This window comes from Marasmius oreades, chromosome 7 (genome assembly GCF_018924745.1).
Source record: "Marasmius oreades isolate 03SP1 chromosome 7, whole genome shotgun sequence".
NCBI classification, from domain to species: Eukaryota; Fungi; Basidiomycota; class Agaricomycetes; order Agaricales; family Marasmiaceae; genus Marasmius; species Marasmius oreades.
The window spans coordinates 970,000-989,574 of NC_057329.1; the positions used below are offsets into that span (position 1 = coordinate 970,000).

The 19,575-nt window shown below is 47.2% G+C and overlaps 8 protein-coding genes across 13 annotated transcripts; 2 read left to right on the forward strand and 6 right to left on the reverse strand.

Annotated features, from left to right (window-relative positions):
• Nucleotides 1-564: 564 nt before the first annotated feature.
• Nucleotides 565-1,164, reverse strand: E1B28_011023 (uncharacterized protein; the record flags this gene model as incomplete). The annotated part of the gene is made up of 1 exon (XM_043156012.1): nt 565-1,164. One exon carries the CDS (start codon nt 1,162-1,164, stop codon nt 565-567), a length of 600 nt encoding a protein of 199 aa, XP_043005796.1.
• A 168-nt stretch (nt 1,165-1,332) lies between these two features.
• On the reverse strand, nt 1,333-1,860 carry E1B28_011024 (uncharacterized protein; the record flags this gene model as incomplete). The annotated part of the gene is made up of 1 exon (XM_043156013.1): nt 1,333-1,860. One exon carries the CDS (start codon nt 1,858-1,860, stop codon nt 1,333-1,335), a length of 528 nt encoding a protein of 175 aa, XP_043005797.1.
• A 564-nt stretch (nt 1,861-2,424) lies between these two features.
• On the reverse strand, nt 2,425-3,012 carry E1B28_011025 (uncharacterized protein; the record flags this gene model as incomplete). Its single annotated transcript, XM_043156014.1, has 3 exons — nt 2,425-2,448; nt 2,499-2,929; nt 2,985-3,012. 3 exons carry the CDS (start codon nt 3,010-3,012, stop codon nt 2,425-2,427), a joined length of 483 nt encoding a protein of 160 aa, XP_043005798.1.
• A 73-nt stretch (nt 3,013-3,085) lies between these two features.
• Nucleotides 3,086-6,382, reverse strand: E1B28_011026 (uncharacterized protein). 3 transcript variants are annotated; one of them, XM_043156015.1, is made up of 18 exons: nt 6,053-6,382; nt 5,981-6,001; nt 5,858-5,915; nt 5,671-5,798; nt 5,583-5,600; nt 5,507-5,528; nt 5,371-5,454; nt 5,102-5,309; nt 5,049-5,052; nt 4,779-5,001; nt 4,688-4,712; nt 4,390-4,635; nt 4,135-4,334; nt 4,006-4,074; nt 3,765-3,951; nt 3,559-3,699; nt 3,455-3,510; nt 3,086-3,397 (listed from the first exon to the last, which is right to left on the reverse strand). In XM_043156015.1, the coding sequence occupies exons 1-18, from the start codon at nt 6,294-6,296 to the stop codon at nt 3,199-3,201; spliced, it is 2,133 nt and encodes a 710-aa protein (XP_043005799.1). In that variant the 5' UTR covers nt 6,297-6,382; the 3' UTR covers nt 3,086-3,198. The 3 variants fall into 3 exon arrangements, with proteins under 3 accessions (XP_043005799.1, XP_043005800.1, XP_043005801.1); XM_043156016.1 differs by having other exon boundaries at nt 3,086-3,510; XM_043156017.1 differs by having other exon boundaries at nt 3,086-3,699.
• A 288-nt stretch (nt 6,383-6,670) lies between these two features.
• Nucleotides 6,671-8,907, reverse strand: E1B28_011027 (uncharacterized protein; the record flags this gene model as incomplete). The annotated part of the gene is made up of 14 exons (XM_043156018.1): nt 6,671-6,716; nt 6,782-6,852; nt 6,912-6,974; nt 7,032-7,094; nt 7,152-7,162; nt 7,220-7,358; nt 7,414-7,612; nt 7,669-7,841; nt 7,894-7,938; nt 7,998-8,018; nt 8,076-8,098; nt 8,154-8,379; nt 8,432-8,752; nt 8,824-8,907. The coding sequence occupies 14 exons, from the start codon at nt 8,905-8,907 to the stop codon at nt 6,671-6,673; spliced, it is 1,485 nt and encodes a 494-aa protein (XP_043005802.1).
• Nucleotides 8,908-9,011: 104 nt separating this feature from the next.
• On the reverse strand, nt 9,012-11,189 carry E1B28_011028 (uncharacterized protein). 2 transcript variants are annotated; one of them, XM_043156019.1, is made up of 10 exons: nt 10,859-11,189; nt 10,657-10,789; nt 10,571-10,593; nt 10,423-10,508; nt 10,285-10,371; nt 10,197-10,229; nt 10,129-10,144; nt 9,923-10,075; nt 9,582-9,872; nt 9,012-9,526 (listed from the first exon to the last, which is right to left on the reverse strand). In XM_043156019.1, the coding sequence occupies exons 1-10, from the start codon at nt 10,962-10,964 to the stop codon at nt 9,285-9,287; spliced, it is 1,170 nt and encodes a 389-aa protein (XP_043005803.1). In that variant the 5' UTR covers nt 10,965-11,189; the 3' UTR covers nt 9,012-9,284. The 2 variants fall into 2 exon arrangements, with proteins under 2 accessions (XP_043005803.1, XP_043005804.1); XM_043156020.1 differs by having other exon boundaries at nt 10,571-10,789.
• A 2,300-nt stretch (nt 11,190-13,489) lies between these two features.
• E1B28_011029 (uncharacterized protein) lies at nt 13,490-15,171 on the forward strand. The gene is made up of 2 exons (XM_043156021.1): nt 13,490-14,160; nt 14,216-15,171. Exons 1-2 carry the CDS (start codon nt 13,513-13,515, stop codon nt 15,080-15,082), a joined length of 1,515 nt encoding a protein of 504 aa, XP_043005805.1. The 5' UTR covers nt 13,490-13,512; the 3' UTR covers nt 15,083-15,171.
• Nucleotides 15,172-15,209: 38 nt separating this feature from the next.
• E1B28_011030 (uncharacterized protein) lies at nt 15,210-17,895 on the forward strand. Of its 3 annotated transcripts, XM_043156023.1 has the most exons (12): nt 15,210-15,636; nt 15,691-16,252; nt 16,320-16,476; nt 16,536-16,680; nt 16,731-16,838; nt 16,895-16,962; nt 17,023-17,095; nt 17,149-17,170; nt 17,226-17,290; nt 17,347-17,401; nt 17,452-17,502; nt 17,560-17,895. In XM_043156023.1, exons 2-12 carry the CDS (start codon nt 15,811-15,813, stop codon nt 17,841-17,843), a joined length of 1,470 nt encoding a protein of 489 aa, XP_043005807.1. In that variant the 5' UTR covers nt 15,210-15,636; nt 15,691-15,810; the 3' UTR covers nt 17,844-17,895. The 3 variants fall into 3 exon arrangements, with proteins under 3 accessions (XP_043005807.1, XP_043005806.1, XP_043005808.1); XM_043156022.1 differs by having other exon boundaries at nt 17,347-17,502; XM_043156024.1 differs by having other exon boundaries at nt 17,149-17,290; nt 17,347-17,502.
• The last annotated feature ends 1,680 nt before the right edge of the window (nt 17,896-19,575 follow it).

Sequence of the window (19,575 nt, forward strand, 5' to 3'; positions counted from 1 at the left end):
ATGTCCTGAACAACTGCAGGCACTATGGCAGGTTGTGAGGATTCGATCGGGCCGAAAGTGCGGAAGCCAATCAATCATGCTCACGGCTGCGCCTAAAGACGAGGATACTGAGAAAAAGAAATATGACTAAGGATTCAACAGATACATGGTGTACTGAAAATAAAGGAGTACATAAACAATAACTAGGAGGTCCAAGGATTAGAAAGGAGACTAAAGAGGAGAATTGAGGAAGCCGAGAAAAGGACGTGAGCGACCGCAGCCCGGTTCGTGACACCTCAACCATTTCTGTTGGAAAATGTACCGTCCGTTGACTATCCGTTCCACCCGTCTCCCTGGGTGCCACCGAACTTGAGCAGTATGGAAGGGAAACGGTTTCGGGGGGGAGGCTGCGCTCGAATTCTATGCCAAATCAGAATTGGAGTTTCACCTTACATCGGCGAGTCACTACCATCGGTTCATTTTCACGCACGACCGCCGGAAATGGTATCAAGCCGCTTGAGAGCCTCATCCATCTTAGGCCTCTCCTCCATCATCCACACACTAAAAGCTTCGATTTGGTCCCGATCATCGGCGGAAACCCTCCTGTAGAAGCATGCGGATGACATTGCCTATCGCCCAAGAATCTGCGTGTTGGGGATTGTACCGTTCAGGTTCAACTTCAGCTTCCTTAGCATCTGTTTGCGACGATTCCTCCCTTCCTCCTTCCACCGCATCATCCTCTTTCCAAGATCTAGGCTCTGCTATTGAGTCGAGGTTATCTCCGAGCTGGATTTCCTCCCATTCATGCCAACGCTGTACCTCTGGAGCTACAAATTCGTAAGTCCCGGTGGCAAATTTCGGGCAAGGTTGTTTGCATAGCACGGTCCAGCCTAGGTCAATCAGAGTAAGATGGCGAGTTCTCGCGTGGATGACTATGTTTTGAGGATTGACATCCAGGTGATATACATTATGCGAATGCAGAAAACCGATAGCTTCGCAAAGCCGGCGAGCGATTTTGTAGATCGCGGTCCCATGCAGTAGAAATGAAGGATTGCGTTCGTTTTTTTCAATGGCAATCCCATAGTTGGGCACAGTAATTAGGTACTGGTCTGTCCCAAGTCGGTGGGGAGGAAGAAGGAGGGCGGCGACGTGATGAGCACCGGGGTCATGAGGTTCGAGGAACATGAAGGCATCTAGTTCTGCTTGATGCACCACCTTAAACCACACGCGGTTCGCGATCGGATCGTCCCCTCTATAACCCGGTGCAACAGTGGACAACCTAGCAAAATTATCATAATCATAATAAAGAGTCCAAGCGACGCGAAACTCACCGGATAGCCACTGGGGAGGACCTTATATCCGAATTGATTCGAAAAAAGTGACTTCCTCCGAACGAAATATCTCGTTTTCCTCTTCTTCGATAGGTGGCACATCACGACCAAAATCAGAATCGAGCCATTTGAGAGCCTCGTCCATATTAGGCCGTTCCCTCTTCAACCACAAACTAAAATCGAGCCATTTGAGAGCCTCGTCCATATTAGGCCGTTCCTTCTTCATCCACAAACTAAAATCGTGGAGTTCGTCCCAATCATCCGCGTAACTTTCCTCGTGAAGAAGAGTGCGAATGACGTTGCCCACCGCCCAAGAATCTGCACGTTGAGGATCGTAGCCTTCAGGCTCAACTCCTTCCTCAGCATCTGCTTGTGGCGATTCCTCCTCCTCCTCTTCAGCTGCACGCTCTTTCCAATATCGCTCTGATCCGAACATTGTAAAGTCAAATATGTTTACGGGCAAGATCTTCTCCCATTCGTACCAACGTTGCACTTCCGGGGGTGCAAACTGGTAGGTCCCGGTGACACCTCTGACACGACAAGCTTGCATGGTACAGCCTAGGTCAATCACAGTAAGATGGCAGGTTTCTGGGTCAATGACTACGTTTTGAGGTTTGATGTCCAGGTGGTATGTGTCATGTGAATGTAGGAAACCGATGGCCTCGCAAAGCTGGTGAGCGATGGTGTAAATCACCTGCGGCCCAGCTAGAAAATGATCGTCCTCATTTATCTTAATTACAGTCCTCGATTTGAGGACTGTAATTAAGGCATGGTGATCAGGTACTGGTCTGTCGCCGGAAGTCGGTAGGGAGGAAGGAAGAGGGCGACGATGTGATGAGCACCGGGATTATGAGGTTCGAGGCCTGTGAAGACGTCCAGTTCTCGTTGATGTACAAGTTTACACCACACACGGTTTGCTTTTGGATCGTTCCCTTTATAGCCTGGTGCAAAGTATTGATCCTAGAACACGAGGGTCAAGACTGGATAGTATTACTGAGTGATACCAACACACCTAGAACACGAGGGTCAAGACTGGAGAAGTCTTGACGCTCGTGTCAGGTAATACGCTACGATGTTTTACATAATGACTGTTACTCCACTACTGTACGTTCGTTTATTCCAACACAAAGGTGGGTGACTAGCAAAAAGTTATAACCATGATTAGAGTCGAGTGCGATGCGAATTCACCGGATTGAAGATGTTGACTCTGAAACGATTTAAAAAATGTATGACTTCCCGCGAACGAAGTCGAGTTTCGTCTACCCCCAGTTGTTCGATGGGCAGCGGCTCCTCGACTATCAGGTTGAGACAAGATCCATCAGGCGGTAGACGACCGTAGGTACATTCTCTTGAGTGGGCCCAACCTGTATCAGGATCGAGGTTGATGAATCCTGTTAGATCCTGCACCTTCGGAGGGTCTTGCAGGTCGTGAATAGGAAAAGGGTGAAGGAGGGTGATATAACGGAGTTGACGAGTTGTGTATTTTTGCATTATGAGATGGATTTCCTTGGGAATATCGTAGTCTCCAGAATGCAGTACATCGTGTAACAGTTTGGATAGGTGGCGCTCTTCTGAGATAACGACTTTGACGAGTTTCAGATGAAAAAGAAGGATAACAACTAGTAGCGAAAAGGTATTAGGACTTTTATCCAGAACATGGTTGAGGAAACTCACTCGTTTTATTTACGACCAGAACGCCCATCTTAATGCGTGTCGTAAAGCTCTATTTTGCTTTACGTGGCGTCTCTTGACTCAATCGGGCGACGACTCCGAGGAAAGCGGAACCTTAGGATTTCGCGGTCACGAGTGCGATGCAAGTAAAGTCAGAGTCATTACACTAATTTCCGATGGACGATAAGTTTCGTTCTCCGTTCTCTGACTCGCATGATCAAGTCCCAAAGTTCAGTAAGTTATTCTCCAGACTCCTCCGTAGCAGCACCATTGCCTTGACAGATACTGAAAGGTGCAAGTGGCAGCATCTTCCACCAACAAAAGTATCATGCCAGCGATGTGTCAGTGGATCAGTCGAATGAACCCTGAAGCTTGTAACAGTCGAGTGTTGAAACGCGTTGCAGTTCAAGCAGCAACTGGAACAGCAGTTGAATTCATCGACAGACTATAAGTATGAACAGAAAAAGAATCACAGTCCAGTCTTGATGAGATCTGCAAGCTTTTCCGCTGCCGCAAAACAAGCACCAGCCTAAAGAAATTCATGTGAGAAAGCGGTATCTCGGAGAATCGTACTCACCGTATGTCCAGAAACAATCCACGGGAAGAACGAAGCATCGCATACTCTTAATCCCTTAATTCCGTATACCCTCAAATCCGAATCCACCACTCCGTCCTGATCCATAGGCGCCATTCGGCATGTACTCGTCGGATGGTATACCTTCCGTGCAGAAAAAAAAAATTTAATTCCGCAAAAGCTCGAGCAAACCATGGAGGCATGCATACCGTTTCAACGCGCTCTCGGACCAATTCCCGAAGCTCCTCGTCAGACTTTCGATGCAACTCTTGATCCAGGTCCGAACGCCCGCTCGAGTAGTCAATGTAACTCCGCAGGGGCTCTTGCTGCGCGATCCGAAGGCAAAGCTTCACTCCACGCATGAGTTTTTCTACGTCATCAGAAGACTGCAAATAGCTACAGGGCACTTGTGAGGACTAGCGGAGCACGGTTAATATGAAGGGAGCAAACTTGGGATTAATGATGGGGAAATCGAAGGCGTTAGCTGATTTGAGGGTTATGGTTCCTCGACTATTCGGCCTGGACGTTATTATCAAGGTAATGAGCTCATATCACTTTCTGTCGAAAAACCAAACCAACCGCAAAAGATAAACATGCAATGCTCGGGTAAAAACATCAAAAAGTGTGGCCCCATGGTCCTTGTATGCGAATGGAGTTGTAAAAATTTCAAGGTCAGGACTATTCTCGCTGGAAGTACTATCCTCCAACTGCTTTGGGAACTCCACAGGTGGGAAGAGAGTAGGATCATCCGACCGTACGAACGCAGCGTATTCACCAAACTGACGACTGGGATGAGACGGCTTTTTAATTAGAGACCATATGAATTGAACTCACATTCATCGCCAACGGACCTCCGATACCAAGCACGCTGTACTGTATCATGGAACTTATAATCTTTAGGACATCCAGGGGACCTTTTGCTTTCACGATTAGCGGGAAATCGTTGTGCTTGTCCTTGAAACCAATGTCAAATACACAATGATCTACGAGGTTAGCTCCCACACCAGGAAGGTCTTTCACGACAGGTATACTGTGTGCTTTCAGCTGTTCGGCTGGGCCGACTCCCGAGAGTAAAAGAATCTGTGGTGCTATCTAGCCTCAGTGCGCCCACATATAGGAGCAGAAGGCTTACGTGTGGAGAATGAACAGCACCAGCGCTACACGTATGTGCGCCAGGAATGAGTTATGCAACGTGGAGATGAGTCTAAACCAGGATAACTTACGACAATATGACTTCCCTTCTAGCTCGAGAACAGTATCTTGTCCCGAGAGCGGAACTCGCATACTCGACCCCAACTGCGCGGATCTCACCATCCACATTCTCAAACAGGATTCGAGTTGCAGTTGCATTGACAGCGACTTTCAGATTGGGTCGTGCAAGGACATCAGGAGTGAGATAGGCAGATTCGGAAGATACCCGCTCGTAATTTTGGTCAACATACGTCACTAATAAAAGTAAGCTTCTGAATGCAATGCCGGAACAAATTCCGTACTTATCTGTGATACAAGTTTAACGGGGTTGTAATCAATATATTAAAACACGTACCCTGTTTGTTCCCAAAGTTCCTTTCGGGCCATTAAAGTCAGGCGTAAAGGGAATACCCGTCCTGATACACGATTCAACAAATGCTTTTGCAGTCTTGGACACAGTATTGAAGTATCCAACGCGGACAGGCCCACTATTCCCCCTGACAGACGCGTCCACTTCGGGATATCGCGCGTCAGGAATATATTTCTCAAATTTGCGGAAGTACCTTACACCCAACACTCAGCACATCGTATCCATGACGAGGGGGGGAATGAACCGGTTCTTACTTCTGGAAGTGTTTCCACGACCAAGAATCGTCCCCGATATGACGCGCCCATTCATCGTAATCCTCAGGAGCACCGTACTGAGCCCTGCCACAAAGGTCAATAATAAGTCAAAACAGTACTCGAATGCTACACCTACATTTGAGCGTTGATAGAGGAACCTGGCAGACATCACATCAGTCGCGTTTTGAACGCGTACAAAACATGAGACTTACATCCACCAAGCAGTTTAGCTAACGCCAATATTGAAATGAGCTGGTATCCGCCCAGTCTTGACAGTCAAAAACACGACGTAGAACGCACCACGCGGCCAAAAGATCTTCTTATCCTTCGCAAACACTTGTGGAACAGTGTATAGGGGAAATACGTGATTTGAACGGAATAAACGACCAGATCCAGCGGGCATACGGCTGAACGGAAGAGCTCGTCCACTGTTTGAAAAAGCCTCCGTTCAATGTCACTTTCGAGAAGGGAAATTCGATGGACATACCTGCCCCCCGCTTCCAGCAAAAGGACTCTGATGGAGGAATCTTCACTTAAACGTACCGCTTTTGTGAGATGATTTAATGAGCAAGGTGTGTGAACATTCTAGTGTATTAAACACGAAATATACCCAATGCACATCCGGAAGTTCCTAAAGACGAGTAAGGGCGGTGACAACGAATAATGCACCCAGTCCACGCACCTCCACCAACGACAATGATATCGAATTCATCCTCAAGTCTGGTTCGCCCGCTAACGCTTCCCACTTCTGAGAGATTCGATATGAATTTCCCCTGTTGCTTCTTCTTGGAGATATAATAGGCCCCTAGAACCAAGACTAAGAGTGCGCTGAAAATTGTCCTTCCATTATCACGGGTCTTGAAGATATCAGTCAAAAACTTGAGCCGCGCAGAAAGAGAAATAGGTGAGACATGCAGTGAGGCCATGGTGGTGAAATCAAGAAACAAGCCCCATGTTGTAGGGCATCTTGAGACGAAAGGCTAGGCTTGGGTCAACGCCCGGTGCCGGAAACGTTTATACCCGTTTCAAAGTTTGAACTGAAAAACTTTTACGTTCGAGACTCGAACAGGGAAGAACAAGGTATCATCGAGCTACAAAACACCAGAATCAATCCTTTGTGTCTGGTTCTGTGTGAGGCTATGGTACGAGCGAGGGGTTCTGTACAAAAAGCAATCCTACCGGTACATACCATCCTGAAATAGATATCATACTAGTCCAAAATGTCCATGACAGAGTCAAAAGTCCGAGGGGGGGGGGTAAGAAAATAGATATAAGGATAGATGAAATCTTAGTGTTTGACTCAAGGGGCTGCACAATCTGGAATAGTGATGTTCTTGAGGGTACGGCTAACGAACGAAACCAAAACGTTAGTCGATTCTTGACCACGAGATTTGACGAAAATTCCACGCACTCGCTATTGAAGAGTCCCCACCATCCTTCAACACCACCAAATTGTTGATCCTTCCAAGGTTCATCGCAAAACTGTTGTGAAGAAGAACAATGTCGATAGAATTACAGAAACCGCACAAAGGGCAACTTACCTCAAAGAAGAAGTATTGTACTCCATTCTGGTTAGCCCGACAAACGAAGGTGTCGATGAATTTCTGCAAAGGCGTAATCAGTAAGAAATGGAACAATGTCCATGACGAACACAACCAAACCTGAAGATTCTCCGTTGACGCTAACGAGGCTCCATTCGACTTGTTTCCTTCGTCAGAAGATTTCTAAACCACAAATTCCGATCAGAAAGAACGGAAATTACAGCTGCTCAAATCACGAACTGTCGGCCATCCTATCGCGAAAACGAAAGCATTAGACGAAATCACGGATATTCTCATAGATCACCCACCAGTCTCCGCAATAGACATCTGAGGTTTGTTCGATAGCTGAGCTGCTGGATTGACATTGTTATCTTGGAAAAATTGGAATGTCCAATCAGCCGCGGTCTCAACGGTCACATTCGCGAACCAGGGGTGGACGTTCGACATCTACCACCCAGAGTGTTAAACAAAAAAGTAAGAGCTTCAATCGTAGTAAACCTACCCCATAGGCAACATTCTGCAAAACTTGTTTGTTAAAGAAACTTCCAGCATCCGCATTCCCGATCGGAATGTCCTTGGGCAGATTCATCCCAGTAATCATGCTCTTTGTGTCCTTGATATTGTCAATGAGTATTGCTGCTCCTTGATTACCGGCGGCACTATCTGGACTCTGATCTGTGCCTCCGTTTGCACTGAGGTAACTGTTACGAGTGAGCTTGTAAGTAATCGATGAACAGCATAGATCCAGCAAGCGTACTTGAGAATGAATTCATTTCCGACAGTAATGCCAGCGACATGATCAACCCCAAACTTCTTAATGGCATCCTGAATATCATCCCGTTGCCGTTGATACGCACTGTTGTTTGTAGGTATCGGATAGTTGCCCAGGTATACTTGCAGGTCAACCTTGGTTCGAGCAATCGCATCGAGCTGACGGAGCGTTTAGATTCGGTTAGCTTTCTCCGTCATGAAAGGTACTCACGACGAGGGCGGTCTGATTACAATCTGCCCCATATAGACGAATTCTCTGAACAAAAAAACAATAAGGGCGAGCTATAATCATAGAGAGAGGCACGAGAAGCTAACCGGTGTTAGTTGAGACAAAAGCTAGCGAGGATTCTCAGCCATTCAGATGGCGGTGAAAGATGGAATGTTGAAACTCACTTGGACGTCCCTAATAACCTCCTCTGCGATATGACATTATGAAACATTTCACGGATCGTTAGAAACATGACGACAAACCCAATTTGTTTCCACAGTTAGGCAACAAAGAACCTGTGGGCGTATAAGCAAACCCATAGAAAGATCTCTTAAGTCGAGAATCCTTCTGGAAATTCGCCGCATTGTTGGGATCGGCTGTTCTACCTGAAGACGAAGATGTGGAATTCTTATTCTTTCGTGACACCACCACGCCGACAACGACAGCGATGATGATAATGAGAACGAGCAACGCCACACCACCGATGATCTTGGAGGAAATGTCAGACCAGATTAGTCGCGCATGGGACAGAATCACGCACCATCCATTTGGATCGTTTATTTCCGGACCTTGATTGCGTACTGTGCAACCACTGCTCATTCGCATCTTGATCCATATTCTCTCTTCTATCTCCAAAGTGAGGGCGTGATGTCGCTCCCATTGCCGAAGCCGATGCACCCGCAGCACCCAAACCTACACCGGAGCCACCTTGACCAGCACTTTGACTACGATACATTCCGCTGTCATGGTGTCGGTCATCATCGTAGTACTGCCCTAACTCTCCTGAAGCCGCTGCAATTGGTTGGGCACCATAGTTGGTAGTGGGAGCGACGAGGGGAATATGTGTAGCAGAGTGGGACGCCTGACGACAACCAGAATGTCAAACTCTGAACCAGTAACTCTGGATCCGTAGCTCATTGAAGTGTAACGCACCGGGATGTTTTCGTGGAAATAGTCTTGCTGGAAAGACGGTCTACCGTTGGGACTGCTAGGCCGGTCTCTATACTGGGTATACATGCTGCGGAAAGATTGTGGTGCGGAACAAGGGACGACTTACAGTGACACGCTCAGTCTGAGTGGTGACGTGACAAGACAAGTTTAGGCCTACTAATTATAAGTTAGTGGAACAATCTAACAGTATTTTTAGTAGTCATGCATATCGTACATACATCTCATTATATTGTCCATTGAGTATGTCCACTGAAGAAACAGATAAAATTTAGAAAGTCCCTGAATTGGAATCTACTACTTGATACTACTGTTAGAGTTAGATTGATTGAGAGCAATCTCATATGAATAACTGAAGGTGGGTAGAACAAAGAAGAAGGGTATGCGCAAGAATATGGAAGGCAAAGGAGTGGAGAAAGAGAAAAGCCATGCGAGACAAAAGAGAACTATACTTCACTGGACGCTTCAGGGGTTACTTTCGTCCGACTGGGTTGCGAAGATGATGCTCGTTTCTGTTTCTTCAAAAGCCGAGGCTCTCTATCTGCAGTCCCAGCATCCGACGAATTGGCACCTCTCCGTCCAGAAGGTAATGTCCGACTTCGTGTTACACCAACGGCCCCTTCAACCGGCTCTTCAGTTGTGCCTTCATTAACTGGGGTCAAGTCGTGTTCTGCCTTCGTTGGTGTTTCTGTACAAGAATTTAGGCATGTGTGACAGTGGGGCCTGACACCAATGATACGTACCACGTCGCTCCACCGTCGTTTTCCGCCGCCCGACCCTCCCTACTAGTTTCCAACCCCCGCCCACCGACTGCTCTTCATCTGAGCTCGGAAAGACCGTTGCATCATCTGCTTCCGATGTTGACACTGGAGGCTGGCCAAACTCATCTTGGGGCGGAGGAGGTATATCGAGCATGAACCAATCTTGTTGGGCGATTAAGAACTCCAGCACTCGTTGACTAAGTGCGTGTTCGTTCGGTGACAATTCATGATTAGGGTGGGATATGAGTCCAGGTCTGAAGATCACCGCCAGGTCTTGAAAAAACGTTAGTTGGAGTAGTTCAGATCGATCACGAGATGCTCACTCGTGGCGGTCATTAGGTTCTTGTCGGATTTCCGAGCGAACACTGACAAGAGGTCGAGGACATATAGTAGAAGATATTGGTTAGGACGAGGCATCCCACGGATAATTCGTTTATATGTTGTTATGACTTCTTCTTGATTAAAAGGTTCCTTCGCTAGATATTGGGTCGTTATTTGTTTACCTGGTAAATGCAGGCATTGAACGTACCCATCGCCCCTCGGAACTGGAATATCTCAGCTGACATGAATCAGGATTAAAAAGTAAAGGCCACGTACGTCATGGTACAGATCGTATGGAATCACCGGCTCCTATAAGGCATTGAGAGGGACCGTTGACAGAAGAAGTGCTGAAGAAAGTACGAACAGGCATCTGGGTGAGGTAGCGCCGAAAAACACTAGCAACGTCATGCGGCGTATAGGGTGACTGCTTCCAATCCAATGACTTGCCGTACTGAAAAGGGTCTCAGCATGGATTAGTCTGTAAGAGTATGAATGATGATACTCGAGGAGGATTCTCAAACAGTGCTTGGAGTTCTCGCATACGCTTGTTTGAGCCGTTCACCCGGAAGACGCCTTCCACCTCGGTCGCTGTAAGAGTCGTAGATGTCCCTCAGGGTATAGCCTTGTTCATGCAGGATCCGACAACGTACCATTCTCCTTCAGATAGAGACCGCTGGTTCAAAGCAGACAATAAAAAGACCGTAGCAGAAAAGGAAAGAGGAATGAAAATGCACACCATTTCGCCACCACAACTGGTATGTAACCCCACACGTAGAGTTCACCGTTAGCGTTCGCCGTAGAAATTTGAACGCTGGCATAGTGTAAACTCTCTTTCAGTGGCTTCCCAAAGACTGTATGCACCGGTTCGTCTAGTTGAAAAGGACCCGAACCGGAAAATCAATGCAATGGAGAGGGCGAACGTCATGGAGCCTACACACCTTTCCCCTCCGATTCCTTCTTTACTCTCTGTGCGAAGGTAAAATGGTTCCACCAAGCCTTCAAACTAGCCTTGGTCGGAGGGTTTTGTGACGATTCCGGGATCATTTGTGGAGGTTGAGAAGGGGCAGGAGCTTCTGAAACGGCTATTGGAGCAGTATTTCGGCGGTTGAAATTGGTAGAGATGGAGGAATGGGAACGTTTCTTGAACGGCCAGAATTTTCTCGTTGGTCGAGAATCCAGAATAGAGGGGAAAAGGGGGGATTGTCTTTAGTGGATGGAATTAGTTCACAGTCAAGGTCACTTCGAACGTCTAGCAGCTAACATGACGCGTGGAGTGGCAGTGCAATCAAGTTTGTGACATCCATGCATCCTTCCCCTGTAGCCGCCCGCTTTGCGCTGCTGTAGCACTGGAGGATGTACAAATTTAGCTTACATTCGATCGTTACCCGTCGTGGGTATCCTAGGACTGCTGCTCGACACCGAAACAAAATAGATTACTACCAGGTCTCTGAAGACTGCGGACCTCGGAGGACAATCAGATAACAAGATTCCAACTGAATTGTGGTCAGCGCCCCGCATTGAATATTGAATGCAGCGGCCCGCGGATAAAAAATTAAAGGTCAAATCCTTCGACTCGCTTGACCTCGGCCTCTAAGACTATGGTGAGGGGAAATGCACCGGCATTGAGCCCCAATGAGGTTTCCCCGGATGTTATCAGACGTTATAGGATGGTGTCTGACCTCCCCGATATCGTCTGATGACATCCGATAAAGTCCTTAAAGTAGACTGTTTAAGTACGTTATCGTATTAGTTCGGACATATACCGAGCGAGCTGTCTGTACTAAATTCTCTCGTATTTTGTCGTATAATACACGATCTTGTCTGATGCAATCCGAGTTTCATCGGAATTCCAGATGTTATTAGGCAAAATACGACTACAATACATGGACACTGCACAATATACGGTGTTCCGGGGGCCCAATCATCTGCCAGTCCACCTCTACATCCTGTCCAACGCATATATCTCCGCCAACTACTTCATTTTCGTTCTCTTGTTCTTGACGCTAACTTCCGCATTCTAGATAGAGACTAAGTCAGAAATTATTAAGTCATGGAAGGCCGTCAAACGCGTACCTTGTATTACTTTCCCTCGGACAAATGACCTTACCTCACATTTTTCAGCCTTCAAATGACCAGGATGAACATCAGCAACGAAGTAGATAAGGATATGTAGGATGACGTACGATAAAACCTTCTAAAGTCTTGTCTCCTTTCACGCGGTAACTGTTGGGTTAAAGAGACGTTAGGAATCGAAAATTCACTTAGAAAAGTGCTAGTAAGTACATACCAATTCGCTATTGATCTCTACTCACGAATCGATATCGGTGTCTTGTAAGTTGTGGGAGGCAGACTAGCTTGGGTGAGGGTAAATGACTGCGGTACGAGCAAGGGAGATGGCACTGGTGGTAGGAGAAAGGCAGGTGGGGGCGCGGAAGGGAGATGGTGGTGGTAGGAGGAAGAAATCGCGCGTCGCGTTGTTCAGGGTATAGGGTTCGAGAATTTGAAGTTCCCGCGCACGGACCACACTGAAAATAGACGACGAGAAAACTGTTGAACAAATTAAACTTAAACGCAGAAATTCTTGCTACTACTTGCTGAGGTCAACAGATACGACGCTAGAGCGACGAGTGACAGACACTTGGAGAGAATTGGCCCGGGACAAACGGAAAAGATGCGACGCGCTCGGCCTGCGCTCGGTATCTGTCTGAATTCCTCATATTTTGTCTGAATTTGCTCAACTGGTCTGATAGTGTCCGATATTGTCCACGGACATCTCATTGGGATTGAGCGCTGAGCAATGAATCAAAAACAAATTCATAAGATAGGTGGCATGGCGAACTTAAGACGCTCAGCTGTTGAGGTCACCAAGCACAGGAGCTTCCTGGGGAGGCCACAATGTGGGTGCTGTGGAGAAGCCACAGCTTTAACGTGAGTTTCTTTTCTTTTCTAAAGCTTAAGGCCATCAAAAGCGATATTTTCGGCGCAAGTTCGACTGATGTAAGGTTTTTTTGACAGTGTGCTATCAAAAGCAGTGTTTGAAAGCTGACCCGCCCATCCCGAAAGGCAATCACCTTGTCCATCGTGTATGATACACGTCACAGTTAAAGGTTCCCGATAATGATGTATGCTTACCGTCTGCGACACCCGAGCATGAATTGCACCGGGCTTAAAGCTAGCTGGAAGCTTCAAAGTCCAAGAACATGGCAATATCTTGATTTCGTTCAAAATAATATAGGGTTTTGTCTCCCCTGATCCACTGGGGGCTGAGCGCTGAGCACTGAATTATTCTTGCTAGTGGAAAGCCAAAGCGTGTTGGGCAAAATTAGCATAAAAAACCGACAGCACGTTTACTGACCCCTTGTTAATGGGTACTTAGTGTCTTTCTCGTAAGACAGCACGAGTTTGTTCTTCCGTATTCCGCTCATTTCACGCCGTGGTTGGGTCATTGCGGACATATTGAAAGGCCTGGAAAGACTCGAAGTGGATTCGTAAATACGCCGGTTTTGGAAACCTGCGCGTGTGAACTTTGAAGCAAATAAGCATGTGAAAAGCCGAAGGTCGCCGAGCCCGCGACGCTTGGCCACTGACCACAATGCCAACCGCAATGTCGACGCCAACGGCAACAATGACTGTGTCAAAGAAATCGTTGCTGAAGACATTACGTTTATCGTATAACAGTGCTGCTAAAGCCTTCCTAAATCGCAACATCAAGCTCACACATTCCCTCATTCAGTCCACTTTCGACACTCTCAATAACGGCTTTTCTCACTCGTGTACCGATGCTCTACACATACTCAGGAAATGGGACATCCTCCGAATCACTCTCGAAACCACCGTGTACTCCGCGCCCCCTCCGAACGTTGACTTTCCTGACGAGTTAAGACAAATGTCTCTTAAAATTCCATCTACCCTTGTCCAGGACATGTACAGGCGTTCCTTGAAGTCTTTCTCGTCAGAAACCACGTCACCTTCTGCTGTTCTTCTGCCAGTACAGGTAATTAGTACCCTGGTGTATTCTAGTCTGAAACTGGATGCGGCTCAAGTCGGAAGGGAAATCATCGAAGAGTGGTTAGCGCGTAGAAATAATACCTTGGCATATTTTCCTACTTCTACTGATGGAGATGGCTACGAGAAGGTGCTCGAACTCTACTGTCTTCATTTACTACCAAAGCTCGAAGATTGGGAGTATGCAGCGCAGTTCCTGGAGTACGAATCTGAACTCGGTGCCGAGACTCGTACGGTGAGCTTTGATATCGCATTTATAACCAGTTTCTTGAATGGTTGCCCTATTCTAGAGCTTACAGAATTCTCTGAGAACGCAGCATGTACAGGCAGTTTCAAGCCGTCTGCCACCACCCGTCAGCTCCCAGCTCTCCACTTCATCGGTCCCCTCCCGAACACAATCACCAACGCCTTCCTCTTCCTCTTCCTCCTCCTCACTCTCGACCACATCTACGCATACAGTCACTCCCCCAACTCCGCGTCCATACCGGGGCCTACCGCAGCAGCCGTCGATGACATCCTTAGCGTCTTCCGTGTCCTCGGGATCTTCGGAGGGCACGGTTACACCCAATGGCAATGGTCATATCCCCAATGGAGGGACAGTATCTATCAACGGGAATGGCTACGCCCATCATCATCGTATTGACAAAGGGAAACAGTCCTCGCGGCCTGGAACTTCCGGGAACGGGAGCTTACTCAACCACACGAATGCCTCCACTTCTTCCTCCCCGCCTGCACGAATACAATCACATCATCCTCTTAATCCTCATTCACCCAACCCTCTGTCACTCCCCCGATCACATGTCAATCGTGTCGGCGGTGGTAATGGGAGAATGTCGACCTATGCTCTAATCAAAGCATCGTTGGAGCCCTACTGGTCGAGACTTGCGAATATGGGGGGAAGTCGGATTAGCGCTTTGATATTCATGGTGGTTCTTCCTGTGGTTTCACTAGTCCTGAGGTGGCGGACGCGGAGAAGGTTAAGTGCAGGGAGTATGACCATCGCGAATAATGCCGATGTGGTTAGGAGAAAACTGAGGAATGTGAATGCTAGCGATAACCAGGTGAAAGCGGTGGCGATGATGCTGGTGAAGATGTGGTGGGCGTTTTTGAGGTCCATACTTGATACCGTAAGGATGGGTGTTAGCGGATTGGTATGAATCACGCTACGGGTTACACAGGGGATTTATTTATGGGTATCTTGTTTACTATGTACTGTTCTTTCTTCAAATGTATCCTGTTGGAATTGTTTATTTCTTTCGATACTTTTTCTGGTCGGAACTTGAACGGCATTTGAAATTTTAACCATATAACCGCACCGTCAAGACGCATGCAGTCCTGACCTGCTCTGGAAGCAACCTTGATGACTTTCGCCTCTAGTCTCCCATTTTCCATGATCATACGGTTATTTCCTGCCGTCAAGCAGAGCTTTCTGCATTCCATGAGGGGGATATTTTCATCTTGTTCTTGCAAAGCACACCACGATCCTCTTCAATTTTCTTCTGACGAAGAACGGCTCGTAACGCATCATAACATTCTCGGGTTCTCGGGGGTTCCCTAAGAGATTCGAACTTTTCTCCACGCCATTTAATTCAGCTACCACCGTGACCACGTTTCTGGACATCGAAATTTCACGAAGACATGCGGATTGAGCACACTCTCACTTGTATCTACCTTCCCTACCAATGTATCGAAGGAGTCGCGAGACTAGCTCGTATGTTGATCCGACTTTACTCGTTGAATAACATTTGCTGACTTTCCGCGACAGTAACTGAATCTCATGAAAAAACGGAGAAAATTCCACGAAGATGTTCCGCGAAATCTTAGCTTGGCGTCAGGACTATAAAAGGTCTTGCTGTCGTGCTTCTATTTTTTCCGTTACTCGAGCATGTTACACTACACCCGGATCGCAGCCTACCTATCACTGGTGGGCCCTTCTGTCATCCTTGCGGCCACTATCTCTTCAACACCTGCCCAAACCATCCTTGGTATAGGTGGATCTGGTGCATGGTGGCCACACGATCTTTTCAGATTTCCTGAAGCTACTCGCCAGAACCTCTCAAACCTTCTCTTTTCTCAAGATGGTATGGGCCTTTCGAGCTACCGATGGAACGTTGGCGCTGGTGGTGTAGGCGTATCGAATCCCGTCCGTGCACCCGAAACCTTCTATTTAGGCCCAGGAAACTACAACTGGTCTGCGGATCCTCAAGGAGTGTATTTCTTGACAGAGGCCTCCAAGCGCGGCGTCACAGACTTGACCATGTTCGCCAACAGTGCCCCAGCTCCTCTGACATCCGGAAAGACGAGCTGCGGTTCTAATTTTGTGACCGGTAAGCTTTCCCGGGCCGTGCCGTCGTTTCCCTACAACATACATCGCTCAAAATGAAAAATAATTAGGGTCTGGTGACGCCTATGGGACGTTCCTCGCAGATGTTGTGGAGCATTTCCGGAACGCAGGACCCAATATTAGATTTATTTCTCCCATAAACGAACCAGACAGTGATTTTGGCCCTGTACCTTGTGGTCAGGAAGGCATGAAGGTCGTTTCGACGCAGTATGTTATTCCGTTTCAGATGCGTCACTCGACCTGGTGACTGACTATTTTCTGGGAAGACGGGCTGAGGTGGTTAATGGTTTGTGGAACGCTCTTAATAGGAAAGGGTTGGCAACTACCGTTGGTATCCTGGCGGATGAATCCAACAATCTCGGCTCGGCGTCGAGTGAGTACAAGAATTGGTTGCCGCAGGTGATCGATAAGGTCAGTTCCTGTCTGCATAGGAAACAAGCGTGTGATTGACTTTATGATAGGTGGCAGCCCTTGTACACCATACCTACGATTTTCCTTCAGATGCTAGCTATACTTCCTATATCAGCTCGACCAAAGCTACTTTCCCGAACAAGCAGACGTGGATGTCGGTAAGTTGGCAGTGTTCCTGGACGTGGTTTGTTCTTCACAACAGGACCTTTCATAGGAGATATGTTGTTCTTTAGGAAATGCGGATGGTTCTGGACGAGGATGGTCACAAGGATACGACCCAACGTACGTTTATACGACCTGTCCACATTGAGGTTTTTGTTCCAACGCAGGTTCCGTTTATAGTATCAAGAACGCTCTCATGTTCTCTGGGCTGATTTTCCAAAGCTTTATTGTCGCTGGAGAGCCTCATTATGACGTGCGTAGTTCCTCATGGATGGCCCTTCCGTTGATGCTTAGACTCTATCCTAGTTCTGGACGCTCGTCTCTAATGGTAAATGTATTTCTTTCGGCCGTACGCACTCGTAAAGGCTGAATAACTCGGACAGGACTCGGTTGTTCGCCTCTGAATAATGCTGCCTGCGTGAACAACCCGAACTCGAACGGCTGGAATGTGAGCGAGTGAAGATTTTTCTATGTCCTGCCATGAAAGTTGACGTCATGCTATAGGATGGACTGATCTATTATGACGGTGCTTACGCGACGAATAGGAACTTCCAGCTTTGTATGTTCCGAGCTGTTTTCCACTGTCTCCATCAACTCCTTTCTGTTCAGACCTTACAAAACGTTTCTGGACTTATAAGCACTTTGGTAACTTCATCAAACGTGAGTCTATCGTTGATCTCCCAAATCACCTCCTGAAGGATGACCGTTTTCGTTTAGCCGGAAGCCAACGACATGCTATCACCGGAACTGGCGCGACCAATAACATGATTGCCGTGTCTACCTCATCCAAGTATTTCGTCGTCGCAATGAACCCCACCAATAGCGCAACTTCTCTTACATTAACCTTCCCGGAGAACGTTTGTGGTGTGGCGTCGTACAGGACTTCGGCTTCGGAAGACTTTGCACATCTCGGAGCGGCTACGAAGAGTGGTAGTAATTGGGTGCTGCCTTTGAATGCCATGAGTCTAACGACTTACGAATTCAATCGTGCCGCGTGCTAGTTCGTAGACTTGATATCCATCTCAGGTAGCCATCAAATATTTTTTTCATTTTCTGTCGCAAGGGTGATGAACAGTAAACCGTACCAAGTACACAAGATTTTTTGAGAATACAAGGATGAGATATGAAATGTCACAAAAGGAAAACTGTCTTCAAGTCTTCTTGACCTCGAAAGCTTACACCAACCCTATCAGTGAACCGTTTACCTTCCGTCGCGTTGTGTTCTTGAAATTAATGAAAGGGTACTACTTTGCCATGGTTGAGAGTGGAAGCGGCACGTCCAAACGGGTTTCGGGTGGCTGCCTCGGAGCGGTTTAGACGGTTTGTTTATTGCCGCTGGTCGGCCCCGCCCATGATGAACCCTGCTCCGGGGAACCAGGCTGATTATGTAAGCCGAGCGAGTCGTACAGTCGCGGACAATCAAACACGACAAAAAACTTGACTGAATTATTGACACTCGGCCCGCCGTAAGGAACAAAAGAAAACTATGTTTTTGAGTTATTTAGACCAATGTGATCACGATTCAACGAGCCGATTTTGCCCAGGGTCAATATTATATTTTTATACCCCAAAAATTGAGACTCGGCTAAAAAAACTCGCTAAAAATAGTTAAAAATGCTCCTTTCGCTGAGCTGAGCATGATTCTGGTAAAAGTGGGGCCATCGGAGACCAAAAAGTTGATGTCCAAATATAGTAATTTTGTATTGCATCACTCGTCCTTGACAGCGGGAAGGCCTGCCAAACAGAAGAGGCCTCCGAAATCAACAGAGAGTGGTGCGTACCTGACGACAAGCCTCAAGAACTCACAGAGACGACGGCCACCATCGGTGCTCCAAATTCTGAGGGCGGGTCTGACAGCATCATCGAGTCCTTGAATGCAGGTGAACATGCAGTGCCGGTCATGGATGTAATGGCTGCCGTTGGTGTGGTGTCAGGTTTTGGATATGATTCAGAGTTGGAGGAGGAGGTTTTAGGTGATGAATGTTCAGAGGAGGAATTTGGGGAAGAATGGAAGGAAGACGAGTTTGACGACAAGGGATTACAGGAGTGGTTGTTTGATTTTGCAGTGGCCACCGATGAAGACTTGAAAGTTGAAGGATGAGGATTAGGTTCCTGAGATGTTGAAAAAGGGGGTAGCCAGACAGAAGAACGAAAAAATGAAATGATGAGTATTGAGGCTGTCTTGGATACAGTGACACCGGCCTTGTAGACAAAAATGTATATACATGGGCCGAGGTACCAGCTAAAAGTTCGTTGAAATTGGCCCAGAAATTGAGACTCGAAAACGGGTCGTGGGAAAAACTTCGGAACACCTTTTTTCGACGTATTTCGCTAGTCTGAGTTCAGATCTGTCATTTTTTTGGTCCAGATAATTCAAAATCCCGCGCTAACGGAATTGTCGTGTTTGATTGTCCGCGACTGTATCTCTAAAAGAAACAAGCTTACACCACAGCAAGAATTGAAACGTAATTCAAATGATTTACGTTATACTTTATCTTAAAATTATGAAAAAGGTCTATCCGAATAATTGGCAGATCTCTTCTCCAGCAGATCAATCGCGGCCCTTTTGGAATTCAGGAAGATAATTCTTTGTCCAAGCACTTCGACAGAAACCGCGTGTGGCGAGTTATAGTCTCGGGACCATTGCAAATAGCGTTTCCACCTGTAATCGCCCGGGCGTCCACTAGGCTGGACATCGTGCAAGTTTCCAATTATGGGGATTCCTTTTGGCCC